At 38.2% G+C, this 16333-nt stretch overlaps 1 protein-coding gene across 2 annotated transcripts in view; it reads left to right on the top strand.

Moving 5' to 3' along the window:
• Positions 1-16333, top strand: part of unc13c (unc-13 homolog C (C. elegans)) — a 113104-nt gene that overhangs the window by 47268 nt on the left and 49503 nt on the right. For both annotated transcript variants that reach the window (XM_082529978.1, XM_082529977.1), the window contains exons 11-16: positions 302-417; positions 624-787; positions 5704-5860; positions 6272-6340; positions 15281-15370; positions 16158-16286. In XM_082529978.1, the coding sequence (XP_082386104.1) occupies positions 302-417; positions 624-787; positions 5704-5860; positions 6272-6340; positions 15281-15370; positions 16158-16286 (725 nt within the window). The remainder of the gene's footprint in view (positions 1-301; positions 418-623; positions 788-5703; positions 5861-6271; positions 6341-15280; positions 15371-16157; positions 16287-16333) is intronic.

Raw genomic sequence — 16333 nt, 5'->3', positions numbered from 1 at the left:
TTGTAGAGATTAATGTGCTTTATGTCTTTAACTTGTTTCGCCATCTGCTATTGTGAAGAAAAAAATTGTCAAAATCAATGGCCCGCAATTTAGAAAGCTGTTCAGAGTAAAAAGAACAAATTACCAGTCCATACTAGTCAATCTGGTGCACGATAACCACACTGCATAGCTCAAAATATAGGAAATGAAAATTGCACCCTGTGTTTTGGATAGAATTAAAATTGAACAAATATTGCCATCTACTCTCCTGATAATTTTAAGTTATTCTAAATGTCTAATCCAGCTCGGTAATGTTTTACAGATAAAAGAACTGACAAATCTGCAGTATCTGGTGCCATCAGACTCAAGATCAGCGTGGAAATGAAAGGGGAGGAGAACGTGGTTCCTCCTCATGGCCAGTACACCTGTTTACACGAGGTAATCAGCATTTGATTTGGTACTAGGAAAGGTTGCTGCTCTAATCCACTGATCATTGCCACAGTTCTAAGCATCATGTTTATAAAGACAGTTACAGCTATGATAAGGTTTTTCATCAGCTGGCATGCACCACCCAAAAAAACTGTCATGACACCGTGCTCCATCACCCTAACCTGTTCCTCTCTTATCTCTCGTGCCACTCACAGAACCTTTTCCACTATCTGACTGAGGTGAAGAACAGCGGGGTAGTGAAGATCCCGCAGGTGAAAGGGGAAGAGGCGTGGAAGGTCTACTTTGACGATGTGTCGCAGGAGATAGTGGATGAGTTTGCCATGAGATACGGAGTGGAATCCATCTATCAGGCTATGACGTTAGTACTACCCTGATCTATGGCCTTTTACCTCACCAATCTGTCAGTGTCTCATTTACCAGAGTGGAAGGAGAAAAGGAGATGTGAGAAGGACGAGCGAAGGAGAACTGGAGTAGTAAAGATGTCTCCTCAGCAGAATCAGAGCTTGGAAAACTATCGAGCTCCCAAGTTTGATTGATTAATTGTTGGTCTCATGGAAAAACCTCCTAACCTGCCTTTGTCACATTGATCATGGGCACACAAACAGTGTTGTTTTCCTCCTTGCTTGTGTCGGTGATCCTCTGTGACCCTTTCTGTCTATAAATGTTTATCTCTTTGTCTCCATCGTGACCCCCAAACACATTCCCCTGCAGTGACACCACTGGAAACATTAAAACCTTTCAATATTGATCAAGGTCATTGATGTGACATTTGACATTGTGCTGTGTTAAAGCAATTGTTAACACTTTAGAAGTCTGCACAATACATGTATCCATCATCCAGTTCACTAGCAGCAGATTTATTTTGTTGTCTTTGCACAGCGTATTTACTTAATCCTCTAAGCTTCAACCCAGATGCACTGCTTTACATTCCCAAGTTTATTTTTGTATTGTATGTGGCTGAATGGATTTCTCCTGTTCTAAAATATTTGTGTTTACTATACTCTTATAAAAAACTCTTTTTTACACTGTTATTTAAACTCTACATTTATAGCTTGGTTCCACCACAGAGACAAAGTGAATGCAAACCACTTGTTGCTCTGTGTGACATTGACTGAGCTAGTCAGGAACTACCGCAGTGACATTAGTACGAAAAATAACTGATCTTTAATTAAGGTTTACTTCTCCGTTTTAATTGTCTATACACGAGCCTGGCTATCTTGAAGCTATATTATCTCATGTAAAACTTAGTATGTTTAAGCTATCTCTTGCTTGACTATGTGCCAAAGTTTGAGACCGTTTCATAACTTCAAAATAAAATATAGATGTTATAGATGCATGATTGCAAAAAAATTTGTAATTTGAGCCAGATGTTTGCTAGGCAACATCATCATATTTGATATAGATGAGGTCCTTTAGGTGCTTACTGTGTACTTGTGTGCCAAGGTGGCTTGCTCAGCTCTTCCTTCTGCAGTCAAAGAGAGATTTCAAGTGTTCGACTTCTGTAGATGCATATCAGATGTTATTGTCATGACTCAAAAAGGATCAAGTGTTTTTGATGTTCTAGCTGGATAAATGCTATAAATGAGACATTTCAGCCCATTGGTAGGTGGCTGCTAGGGAGCACGATGGTGTCATAATATTTGATGTAGATAAATCCTCAAGATGTGCCTGTGTGCCACGTATGTGAAGTATTGTCAAGGAGCTGTTCGTGGATGGGCAGATTGACATTTTCTATGTTTTAGGGGAGATGCCTATATGGGGATTTAATTAAAATTTTGCCTTAATAATTTATATATATATCTAAAATACTGTATTATAGTAAGATACTTTTCAGTATATCACATAGGTGGGTAAACACAGAGAATAAATCATCCTTTACCAGTTGAAATAAAAAATGGGTTTTAGAATTAAACAGGCAAAGATAGTCTCTTGCATTATATCAGCTATTATCTATTGTTTGCTAATGACTTTTACTGCAGTAATTCATTAATAATGAGTCATTGAGTATCTCTGCAATCTGGTTTCTGTATGAGCTGTTGTTTGAAAAGCACCATCGAAGTACACCTTTTAAGCTCTGTTCCCACTGCACTTGTTGGGCAGTCCCACTAGCTGACTATGTAATTAACTGCTGCCTAACTAAATCAGACCCTAATTACACACAGATTGTTGGCAAATTGAATGGAAGGCTCAACTCATATTTTTGCTTTCAAGTTTGAAAATCAAGTGATCAAACAGGACTGAGAATTATTTTCAAATTATTTGCTTAAAATTTGTTAATTTCATTTATTAACCACTGACCTCTGAGTATGTTTGATTCTCGCACCACCTACTCTCTTACCGATTATGATTTAACCCTGTGGACTTTATCTTTTCTCCTGCTGGCCCTGTAGGGCAAACATGCAGCTGACTTTCTTTTTAACCTTGCAAAGTCAGTTTTAATTGTTTCCAAAATCCATCAGTTGTTATCACACAATATCCACACAAGAAAGGGGTGCAGCTGCTACAACAACAGCCCAACTATAGCACAAGCATTGTTGACATGTTGGATCATATTGGTGCAGCAAACTGATGGAGAGTTGCTAGCTGACATGTTGTTGATTCACTGTGACAGTTCATTGTATCATATGAGGGATAGCCACATTATTTAAGGGCAGTAAGTGGCCTGATTACCCGCTTTATCACGTGGAGTTAATGCTTCAGGCTTGAACCTTGTTTAACCATGGTGTTTCTCATTATGTTTCATCAGGAATTTATGAAAGGTCCTACCTTTCTGTTTTCTTCATCGCTGAACCTTGACTCAGAGTAACTCCTGACATCATGACTGCGTAAATCACAGCAGCTGTGAAGGCTCACTTTCCCTCCGGTGCCCTTTACAACAACTCCTGGCATACCCCTCCCTCATTTTCGTTTTTCTTCATCGCACACTATCACCACTCCCCTGTCTCCCTGTCCGCATCTCTCATCATCTTTTTTTTTTTTTCATTTTTCCTAGCTATCTGAACCCATTAAATGATATGTGAGTGTGTAGTACATCTCACCCGCTAGTAAAAAACCAAAGCAGGATAACTTTAGGGGAGGCAATGTCTTCCCTCTTGGAAATAGGCTCAGGAGATCCAGCTCTAAAAGCACCATGGGAATTCAGCGGATGCCATCATCACTCTCTTTGCATCATTCACTTTGCTCTCCTAACCCCAAGTGCTCCTGGGTAATTTGGAGGCTGAAAGCAGAGTAATTAAATCGGCCTCCCAATGAGAACGTGTTTGTGTTTTTGTGTGTGTATGTGTGTCTGTGTGTCCGCTCCACAAAGAAGAAGGGGGAGTAAATCTGCTACCGTTACTCCACATAACTCTGTGGAAGTGATGACTCACTCAGCAAGATGTTCTTAGTTTCAAAATGTCTGTTTTCAGTCTAAATGCCCGACTCTTAGACATGCTCAAATCTGTGGATTTGAATCCTATTAAATTCATAATACCACCATGTGAAAAAAACGCCACTAAAAATAAAAATCTTGAATTCAAAACCTTAAATGAGAGCATATATGTTTGTATGTCATCTTTACTATTCTGTCAATAGTAATATTGTAATGTGCATTAATGTGCTCACTGTAGGCATTTAAGCTTCAGCTAATTTTAACTGCGTCGCATTGTTGGCTACAGCAGCATATCGAGTCCTGTATGTATTTGTATATTCCCATCGCTGTGCCTTGAAGCTCACTGGCCACGTCACTAGATATACCTGTTCAACTGTTAGTTAATACAAATACCTAATCAGCCAACCACATGGCAGCAACTAAGTGCTTTACGGCAAGTAGAAGTAGATGAGACAACCTGTCCAGTTCTTTTACAGCCCAGATTTCGACTCAGTGACAAATCAATTGGTTCCTAAATATTTTTCCAACTCATGTAATACTAACATGTAATACTTTAAATTATCATAAATGTAATTTGGTGATATGTAAGGTCATGCAAAGTTGTAATCTTTAAGGTAGTATCTAAAACTGTAAGACTGAAGTACAATATTTGCCTCAAAGGTAGTGGTGCTAAAACATACTAAATGTATAAAGTTCAGCTTATTTTATCTTGCTTTAAGCTCTCATGCATCCAAATGTTTGTTTGCTATGGGTCATGCCTGAGGCTGAAAAGGCAGCTCAAGTGTGCATGGTTTTGAGATGCATTAAAGTAAACATACAGATTATTGCACCTATTAATTTTATATGCGGTATACTATCTACAATAACAACATCCTGCTGCATTATGATTTAAGATGCATTCCAAATGGCTTGTGGAGCAGCAGGATGGAGTGTTAAAAGGAGCATATGCTCCTCACTCAGGCATAGATCCCTGCTCAAACTAGGCCTCTCAGGCTCCACCACTTAATTACTGCTGGGTAGCGCTGCTCAGATGTGTGTAGAGAGAAAGGGCAAGTTTATGCCAAATCCAAAGTGGCATGTGCCGCTGTTACTGTGTGTAGTCTAAAAGTCACAGAATCAAAAAAGGATCTAGGGAGATTAGAAAAGGTAGCAGGAAGATGTCAAGTTTGCAGCAGTAAAAGAGCTCTCATTCACTTCCATCCTCACCCCCTCCCTTGCTTTATTTTTAAAGCACCATCCAGTACTGAGATCTAATTTTTGTTGGGCTGATTTCAGCTAAGCAGTTCAAATACTGTGCTGGAGTCTATCTCTGTGATATTTAAAAATACAGGATTAATGGTTCTCAGTTAAATTTACACGTTTAATTTCTCCTCCTTTGAACCTCCCTTGATTTACTATTAAACCTATATGCTCCATCTGTTACTTTGCAGCCTTATGTCGTTAACAGTATAGGTTATACAGCTCAGTCTGATTTATGACACAATTTTCTATAGATACTCATTGAAGACACATTTTACTGCATGAACACGGGCAGTGGTCTACTTGCACTAACTAACTCTTCTAACAGAAGTAATTGTTTGGAACATTAAAATATGTTCTCCCTTCAGCCACAGGAAGCTGAAATATGATGAGGAAATACTCTACTGCTCTATGTCTTCTCACTTTCTTTTTTTATTGTGGTTACTGCAGTAACACAGAATATTTTTCAGCCTTTTTTCTCACCACTATGTAAGTGCGTGTTGAGCTCTTGATGCTTCTTTCTGAAATTGCCCAGTTGATGTGGGATCTTAAGTTGTACTTTTTCATGTAATTGTTTTATGTTCCCTTGTGAAGAAATCATGCCTTTTTTTCTTACTCTCTCAACCACTTGTTGTAGGATAATAGCTGTTTATTCTCCTCTGCAGGCATTTCTCTTGTCTGTCCGCCAAATACATGTGTCCTGGGGTGCCAGCAGTAATGAGCAACCTGCTTGCTAATATCAATTCCTACTTCGCCCATCCCACTACCACCACCACAACCACTGCCTCTGCTTCAGACCGATTTGCTGCCTCTAACTTTGGGGTAAGTACACATAATACTTTCTTGCTGTCTGCCAACCGTAGTGTAATATAGTGTTCATAAAAAAATTTAATTTCTATTGGCAACAGTCAGACTTAAGTGACATGTTTTACTTTTCTACAAGCTGATATTGAACTGTTGACTTCACTATTTGTTTTTAATAGTTCTAGTGGAAGATAAGTTTTGTATAAAATCAGCAACATCTCAGAAGTTAATGTTGTAAGGCATCATATAATATTTTTAGCCAGCAAGCTGACGCTGGCAATATTGCAAAATGACAAAATCTTGTTCCAGCAAATAAAACTGAATTACTAGGGCGAAGATATGCTCCACACCATGCAGTGTAAGAAATGTTTAGGCACAATACTTTTGAGGTGATGCTCCAAACTGAATTATACAATTCTGTCCTTGCAGAGGGAGAAATTTGTCAAATTACTGGACCAGCTGCACAACTCGTTGAGGATCGACCTCTCCAAATATCGGGTATGTATTAGATTTTTACATGTGGTGTGTGTGTTTGTGTGTAGTCATGTTTATGTGGCATCTGTCAGTACAAAAATATGACGTTGGTAATGTTTGACAGTTTGATATCTGCTTGTTTTACATATGTACATATGCACATCAGGCATTTTATTAAGTATACCTGTCTACTACTGGGGTTAACCCGCTTTTGCTGTGATGTTTGTGGTGCTTGGTTGGTATTAAGGCGTCCAAAGTTAACTGTTGATAAAAGACAGGAAAGATCCATGCTTTCGCGTTGTTTATGCCAAATTCTGGCTCTACCATCTGAATGTCACAGCAGAAATTGGCATGATAGGATTGTGTGGGAAAATCAGGAGTTTCTGAAATACTCAGACCAGCCTATCTGACACTTTCAACACGTCACGTAAAAAGTTACATGAATCACCATTCTTCCCCCTTCTGTTGCTCAATTCAGCTTCAGCAGGTTATCTTGTCTATGTCTACATCCCTTAATGCAGTTGCTGCTATCTAATTGGCTGATTAGGTATTTGTATTAACTAATTATTGAACAGATATATCTAATGGAGCAACCAGGGAGTGTATTTGTTGGATGGTAATATATGTCTCTCATCTAATACACTGCCATTGCATTAAATTTTTTTTTCTTTCTTTGTTTCTTTTTCTTTTTTTCTTTTTTTTTACAAAGAAAGCTACATGTGTTAAAAATGTAAAAATCAATTCTGTTTCTTAAGAGTTTGCTGTGTTGGAATGTTTATTAAAGTATTTAAGCATACGCTAGGCTTACCAGCACAGAATGTCAGTCTTGGAAGGTAAGCTGACCCAAAACCTCTGAGAAATCATACTGTTTATACAGAAGCACAAGAAGATGACAGGGGCAGTGGGATACCTATAGGTGTTAAATAGATACAAAAGGTAAAAACATCAAGGGTCTGGAAGACAGCCCTGGGGGTGGCAAGATCAAAGACTTAGACATATACAGGTAAGTGAAAATAAAATAAACAATAAAAGGTGAATCAAATGGACCATTACGGCAAGGCTGGGATGGTCAGTTTGGTAAAGTAAATCCGTTGGGCATCTTTCTTTGCCTTTAGACAACAATTCTGATGGCAAAAGAGCCAAACGGGACAGGCCAAAAAAAAAAAAAAAAAAAAAAGACATATACAGGTAAAACAAAGGAGTGATACGGTTGAAGGACAAAACACTCTAGGGAGCAGACAACTGCCTTCTGGATACAAGGACGGGGAGTAAGGCAAATATTCTGAGAATAGTGAGTCTATCTCAATATTATTCATCACTTGGCATTTTCTTTTCTATGTTCCTTATTGCTGTAAAGATGGTCTAAGTACCCATTACATCACAAATTCCAGATGGAGTCACCTTTGTTTGGATTACATTCTCCTTTGACTATCTAGTGTGGCACAGTGACACTTTGTTGCTAATGCCAAATGCATGTGGATTCTTCTTTTTCTTGGATACGGTTCCTTCTTAGATGGATCTTAATCCCAAGTGCAAAAGTGTTAAATGCGCAAAATATTGGGGCTTAAGGTGCGGTAAATGTCATTGGTAAATGTTGTGATGTCATGCCAAGGATGACATTTACCAAGTGGACTATGTACAATATTAATAGTATGAAGCTGTGCTAAAAGAAGGGAAAACCTAAAAAGCATGATCCGGAAAAGAATAATTATAGATATACATTGTCTATATTTAGACATAGGCATTATGGCATTCATTGTTGATGCCATAATTAACAAAATTGTTGCATCAAATGTACAAAAACATGGCCTCTCAGTTTTTGCAGTTTTCTCAGCCCCTGGTAGATCCAGGCACATAAACATCAGTAATCAGCCCACAATGTCAAGAGGCCATCATCTCAAAAATAGTGGTCCACTTAGTGCAATAAAGAGATCCAGTAAAGAGTGCCCAGCACTCTGCCTCTGGTAATGGACATCCTGAAAATATCTATAAAGTAGGCTGTTAGCTCCATTTTTTTTTCTACCCAGAGACTATAATCTGCAGACAAATATGAATTTATTGTTACTGTTATAAAGAACAAAGGTATTTCATAAGTGCTAAATCCTAAACTGGGCTCTTAATTAATGAGGCAATCATGTCTTCTTCCTTTTTCCTTTGATGGTTCATCTGCAGTGTCCAGCGTCAGAAACTTCCTCATTAAATTAACTATACAGTTTAGCAGCAAGGGACAGACTGCAGAAAAGAACAACCTACTAATTATGTTTTCTAAAGGAACAATCAGATTGCCTTACTGGCAATCAAAGTTACGATTTATCAAAATGTTGTACCATGAGGCAATACTGTAAATGTCTGTTACGCGTGCAAGCTAGTTCAGTCCTTTAAAGTGTCCTGTAATAAATCTTTGTAGATGTTATCAGTTTTATTAATACTATGGTATAGAGATATCGATTCAGATCTATAGTATAGTGACCCTAGTGTTGAACTGTTCTGGTCTCGGGAAACGTGCTTCTAATATTTTGTCTGTTGCACATGGTGGGAAATATCATTTCACTATATGAGCCCAGTGGAGGTAACACTTGTGCGCCTATTTATTTTGTGATATGGGTTCATACATCAGGGTCATTTGCCTGGACCTTGTTCCTGAACAATGCACATCAGGCAGCTTCTTTCTGTGAGCCTGATTGTCCTGCTTTATGTAAAAATTTCCTGGTTGACTTGTTAAAGCCATAGCATGAACGCGTTTGATGTAAACTGCTCTCACCGTTATACATTATTACACGTCTCTATGACCTCACTGGCATGTTGTCTTGCTTCTGCTTTATGCTGTTTTCTCCCCAGTGATAGATGTATCACTGACTACTGAAGTAGAAAAATATATTGTGTATAAAATTACGTGCATGCAAAAACCAATATTTATATAGGTAAATAAAGAAAAACAGATATATTGTTAACCATATTCCAAATGTATAATACGTTGCAATTTAACAAATCTCAATGAATGTGTCCCAAGATCTGCAACACAATGTCTGCATTAGTTTTATAATATGTTACTTTTAATTACTTAGTGAATTAGGAGCTCAAAGACAGTGAATATCAGAAATGCTGTTGTACACATAATTTCTGAAACTCTGGGACTATCATGACTTCTTCCTTCAATAGTTAATTCTCTCAGTCCCACTGTAATAGATCATGTTATGATTGTTTTATGATAATTCTCCATCTATGTATTTTAGCTGTTCAGTATCACCATGATGACCATATAGTTCACCTATTTTTCACCTTATCAAGTTATATTTATCCTGGTATATATCATAGAAAATTACAATGAATTATTTGCAATAGTAATGTAACTTAAATTATTCTATAACTTGTTGATTATGTGCTGTTTTTATTGTCAAATTAACAAAACTGTTACTACCAGGTCATGCCGATAGAGAGTGGTTTGAACAATAACTGTATGAAAGTGTGCAAAGACAACAGTTACACAGTTGTTTTTAGTATCATTGTATGGGCGTTTAAACAATATTAATGTTTAATTTTTAATATAATGGTTTTAATCAATATAAATATGAATATAGTTAGTTTGACAGTCTAGTAAGTAAGTAAAATTTATTTATAAAGCGCTTTTCACAGATAAAAATCACAAAGTGCTTTACAACACAGGGAATGGGAATATAAAAACAATATAACAGTAAATAAAAACAATGTAAAACAATAAAACTATAAAAACAGCATAAGAAGAAATTAATCAAATGCTTTTCTAAATAAAAATGTCTTCAGCTAGTGGTTTTGCATCATTGTGTATCCAAGACATCCTAATTTTTTTTATGTATCGTCATGAGATGTGCATTTTAAGAAATGTTGATACAAAAAGAGAGTAATTCTTCAGTTGTCCTGAGACTATTATCTGGATGCAAATTATTTCATATTTTAAATTAAAATTCTAAATTCCAGCATATAATCTTTCAGAGCAATCCTAGAAGAGCTCGTCCTGCTACATACCACATACTTAGTCACGCACTCATTTTTTTCACCATTTTCCTTACCCTCCATACCCTGTGCATGTAGATTTGCTCACCTCCAGATATACAATATAAACACATATTTTTCTCCCGCTTTTTCTCTGTCTATTTAATATATTTGCATACAAGCCCGCTATACTGCCATGCACACACAGGTATGCACCTGAGAGCATGCAGTTCCACGCTTCTCTCTAGCTGGAGGCAGGAAACAGTGAACTGTAGCTGAAAGATGACCCACTCACCTTTAATGTAACACAAAAGGCAATGTGTCGTTAAGTGGGTGATTGCTTCAGTCCCCCTGTTCTTTGCCATAGCCATCAGTGTGAAGCCACATGTGATTAAAGACACACCCAAAAAGCAGCAGTGTGCGCCTAAACGGTAAATGGAGAATGAAGTTGCAAACAGTGAGGGAGGGATCGCGAGGATTTGGAAAGAGAAGTGGATGAAAGAAGCAGAGAAGGAGTTGGAGGAGAAAGGATTTGGACAAAGAGGGAGACATTTGGAAGGAATGAGATGAATTTGGAAACAGCGGGAGGGAGTAACAGATGACGAATGAAAAGTATGGGTGGTAGACAGAGAAGGAGAGAGAGTTAAGTGTAGGAGAGATGGCCTCTCTTATTTTCAGATGGCCTGGTCATCTGGCAATGACACGTTCACTGAGAGAAGTCACAGTATATCGCACTGGCTTCACCTGCCAGCACTGCCCTGCTGCTCTCTTGTCAAACCTGCCACAGACCAGTGGTTCATGCACACACATCCACACACAGTTTATACCTTCTCTTTCATTCTCTCACTTTCTGAAGCCATCCCACAGAGCCCGCCTGCCACTATTGGACAGTAATAAGATTCAGATCTGGCTTCTCCGCCTGCTCACAGTATGGATTTCCCTATAATGACATTCTGAGGGAGATCGAGTTTGCTTTTGTAAAACAGAGGACTTGAATCAGCAGTGAGGGAGCCAGGTTGCAAGTGCCACTCTACATTTTGCTACATATGCATTTCTTCCCCTTCAAGTTTAGTCTGATACTCCTGATACACGGTGACACCTCATATGGCCAGTCTGTCCCAGCTGGGATTTCACTGGGGTTCACTGGGTCGTGCATAAAAATTCAGCATTTAGAGCACGATGTGGGCTGAGTTTGGGCAGTTTGATATAAAGTGATGTTTGTTCAGTGAGCAACACTAAGTCTTGTCATATAGTCTCAAAATGAAACTCTGTATAGTAGAACTTCATGCAAACAGCAGTTTTTTCTTTCTGCTTCCAAAACCTGTGGGAAAAAAATCTAATAATGCACCTGTAGCTTTCCACAGCACTACTACGTCAGCTTTCTTTACTAACACCTTTTTTATGGATTGGATAAAGCATCAAATGAACAAAACAAAAAATAAATGCTTAACAGTTAATACCAACAAGATTTTGTTAAAGCATTTGCATTTATTCAAACATTACCCTTATATGATTCCCACATAGCACCCGAACATAATTTCAAAGCTTGTGAAGCAAACATTCAGAAAACAAAAGCTACGCCTGCATTGTTGCGCGCATTTAGAGTAATCTTGTTCTTTCCAGAGCAGAACCTGCTTAATCCAGAGCCAGCCCTTTGAAATTTATGGCAGAAAGTGTAAAAAATCCAAGCTGAAGAAAAGAGCTAGTGTCACCTTTCACAGAATGCAGAGAATAAGAAACTTCTGTGACAACTATATTTATTTATTGAAAGGGCACAGAACGAACTAAAGTGGAATGAATAAGATACTGGCGTTCAATATTCATAACCTTGGCTGGATTTATTGTGTAGAAAGGGCTTAGAAGTACTTTCTTCTATTTTCTGCTGCTCATCCAGAGGTGGGTCACAGTGACATCCCCTTCAGCTTGTCCTTGGGTCGCTCAAGGCATTTTCAGGTCAGATGAGAAATATAATCTAACCAGTGTTCTCTGGTTCTTTTTGGGGTCTCTTATAAATTTGACATACTCAGGAAAAAAAACAAGTTCAGTATATTACAGCATAAACCTCAGTCTACTTGAAACAGCAAAACAACTAAAAACTACTTTTATTGGAGGTTAAGTTAGGCCTTTGAAAATCTAAAAGGTGTATAAAATCTAATATGCAACCCCTAAATGCAGTATTTATACCTTATAGCAATAGGCATGCAAAAGTAGAGGTGCATACCACATGTCTTCATGGTCAGAGTGTATTGTTTCCAGTTCAAAGCTCCCATGATGTGTTCCAGCACTCAACAGTACATGACTGCTTTTGATTAGCTGGACTTGCTCCATTCCATACCTGGCAAAAATAAACATTTGAATTTTCTTTTTTTTTTAAGTAGGATTGTGTGAGGTACTTGTCTATAGTCTGGGTATTACCTAAAGTAGTGGTGCTTGGCAGGTCACCAGTTTAGAAAAATAGACTGGAGGAATTTAATAACTTGAATTTAATGGAAACTTAACATGCTGCTGTGACAGGGAGAGCAGGAAAAATGTTTTTTGGGGGGTATCCAAAGAACAGACACATGTAAAATCAGTGTAACTGTTCACTGTCTGTGGAATATTCGAGCCTTTCCTAACATCAGTCGTACAGTGTACAGGGTATTGTTTACAGCGTCTGAGCTGAAATTGTAAACAGTTCATGCTGTAAATGGTAGGCTTGCTCTAACTTTTCTTTTTATGTGTTAAGCAGGTAGTGTTTTGGAATTTTGCACTAATTGCAAGCACTGGCCCAACATAATTTTCAGTATACACTAGAGCAAAGACAAAGAACTAAAAGCTAATCAGCATCATTCACTCCTCATTTCATCTCATAATGGACTTTCTGTCATCTTTGTAAGGCAATGCTTATGTCTTTCTTCCTGGAGCAGAGATGAATGCTTAGACTTTTAGTATGCTTGTCTATTTGTGGACAATAAATTTTTTTTCTCCTTTCTTTTCACTTTGTTTTTCTGTTGATGAGCTCTTAGTTGCAGCATTGTGTTTTCAAGCATAGTCAGAGGTTGAGCTAGACAAAATTCTTACACCACCACTGTTGCTCCTGTTAGAAAGACCTGAAGTTAAGAGCAGCAGCACTTGAACAGTAATAAATGAGTGATTTTGCAGATTAGAATTTAACATCTTGTACTTTGTAACACTAATTGACAAGTATGGGCCATTTTGAGCTGTTTAAAGTAGCCCGCTTTTTAGAAATCCCCCGCTTTACACAGGTGTAATCAGTAATAAAGTCCTTTTTTTGTAAAAACATGCCAGCTGCATTCAAAACTGGCTGTCAGATATCAAATTAGATTGGTAGGTGAGGTCATAATATTTGAATGTAGATGCTATGTTCTGTACAGCTGCTAAAGTGAATGTCAACAAGCACTTGATTTTACTTGACATTAGTCACCATAATTACACACCTATATTACAATTTTAAGTTGAGGAAACTGCTGGAATTAATACATTTAAAATATTCCCTAAATGCAATATGAAATTTAATTGTATAACTCAGCAATGGATCAGACCTCCATTATCACTGAAAGGCAGACTGGCAATAGTGAAAATTGAACATTTCTGGAGTGCAGTTTAAGTTCTTTCTGAGATGATTTTCTTCTCATACCAAGAGTTGTTATTGCCTCTTTTGTTAAAATAAGAAACCACAGATTAGGTTAAATGTTAATTGAGAAATTCATCAGCCTCAGTGGATTACCTTTGTTTTAACAACAAATCCTATTGCAGTCTTTTAGTTTTACTCAGTACCAACACATAACAACTAAAGCACATACTGAGCTGTTGTTGTGTGGTCTGAGTACATACGGACACACCAAGTTTCAAGGCTATGGTGACACTACAGTATAGAGCAGTTGTTTCATAGGTACAAATGTTGTGTTTCAAGGCTACATAAGTAGAAAAAAGAAGGCAAAGAAAGTGACTGATGACCATGTATTTTCCCAATAACTCTAAAAAAAGAAGTCCCTTGGCAACTGGATAAATTTCATTTTGAAATGTAAACTGAATGGAATCTTTTATCTAGAGAGAAATGATGAAACCCTCAAAGAACTGTATTGTTCATATAAAAGGCAGCAACACAAACAGCGTTTTATCTGAAGAAGAAACAGCCTCTACTGATTCTCTTTTCTCTATTTTTCCCACTTCAGCAGCCAAATATAGAATACGTGATCTACATTTGCTTATGCAAAATGTGTGTCAAGCTTTGTTTATTGGGGTCTACACTTTCACCACTAAAATGGACTTTTCCTGTTAATCACGGGTCTAGAGAAATATACTGCAATGTCTCGGTAGACTGCAGACTGACTGTGAAACATTAACAGGTCATCTGCATTTTCTGTTGGATAGATTCGAGACCTGCCTCTGGGTTGTGTTTAACATTTCTTTTTAAAAACCTCAATTGTCTATTGTGTGTATTCTTGGAAACCCAATCAAATTCTGTATGCTGTTGACATCGTTAAGATGTCAGACGAGTTTTGCCTCTGTTGGTCGTGTAGCATAAAAAACCCCTCCTGCGCTTGTGCTGTCGAGCCTAAAGGCGGCGTTAAGATTTGGCTCTACTTCCTGAGTCTCCCATGTGCATTCATCGACAAGGAAGAGGACGGATTGAAAACAAGCAAAATTTTATTAGAGCACTGAGAGAGTAGGAGAAGTAGGATAATGTATGGGCCAGCGATGCCTTTCTTCTGAGCTGTCAGGGCTTTATATGCTCTCCGTCACGGTGCTTTGCACTGCCTGATGACTTCATGGCCCTGAAATAGAGGTTTTCATCAGCAGAGACCTCCCTTGTCCACTAAACGATTAGACAGACAGTCATTTTGTTATGATTGCTGGGTATTGCTCTGTAATCAATTTTAATATTTGGCCTAAGCGATATGACATGGTAGTCGGAGGTGTGTGACGTTACAAGGCTGCTTCCAACAAGATGTCCTCTCTCCTTATGTAATTTTTCTCTCTGTTTTAAATCAGGATAATTTCCCTGCGGGAAACCCAGAGCGTCTCCAAGATCTGAAATCTACTGTTGATCTGCTGACCAGCATCACGTTCTTCAGGATGAAGGTGTGTTTTTATGTGTGACAGTGAAGGGTGGATGGGCAGTGGACAAGCTGAGGGGTGAAAGGGGAACACAAGGATGTAATTGAAGAAAAAACTAAAAGAGACATAAACTTGCACTAAATGATAACGGAGCACTTTGCATACCTCTGATATACATTAGAATTTTCACTTTCTACTCCTTAAACCTTCTACTACTTAAAAACCAAACCATTTATTGTTACACAACCACATGAGTTGAGGCTAAAGCAGTGGAGTTGTGTTAAACTTCATTCATCAATAAACAGCTATGGTTGTTTCCTCTACCTCCTTCAACCCCAAGAGTATGCTGACTTGTCTCCTGGTATATGAAAAGCACGGCTCCATCCGACGTTCTTTGTGGGAGTCGGGTTGTAGCGCTAGCGCACTGAGGCATAGCTAAGATGGCAGCTGCGAGCAAAGGAATGAAAACTGTCACTTTAGGTTACCAAAGCTTTCATTCTGTGCCATAGCCATGCTGAGCCTCACTGTGTATACAGTATGCACCGCTGCTCAAACAGTGGAGCCCCTGTGTTAGTATGTGATACACTGCACATGTACCTAAATGCTAGTTCACTTACATGTCAGTTACTATATATAGTACATAGAGTAGGTTGCCCTTTTTTGCACAAGTGATAAGGTGTTGATTAGGGTTGCTAGCATTATGTCTATGATCTGGATGATTTTCATGTTGAATGGACTGCTAACAAACCTAGGATGTTTGAATGTGAAGGCATACTTTTTAAACACTGTATGTATTTCTGTGTGTTTGCAGGTGCAAGAACTCCAGAGTCCACCAAGAGCCAGTATGGTGGTGAAGGACTGTGTCAAAGCCTGTCTAGACTCCACCTATAAATACATCTTTGATAATTGTCATGAGCTATACAACCAGCTCCTTGATCAGGTAACTGGCTTGTATCTCTTTTAATGACACTAAGGCCTGCACTTTTA

This window comes from Aulonocara stuartgranti (assembly GCF_965226115.1).
Source record: "Aulonocara stuartgranti genome assembly, chromosome: 1".
NCBI lineage: Eukaryota > Metazoa > Chordata > Actinopteri > Cichliformes > Cichlidae > Aulonocara > Aulonocara stuartgranti.
The sequence above is the reverse complement of the archived record's forward strand: the minus strand, read 5'-3'. Positions and strand labels throughout refer to the sequence as shown.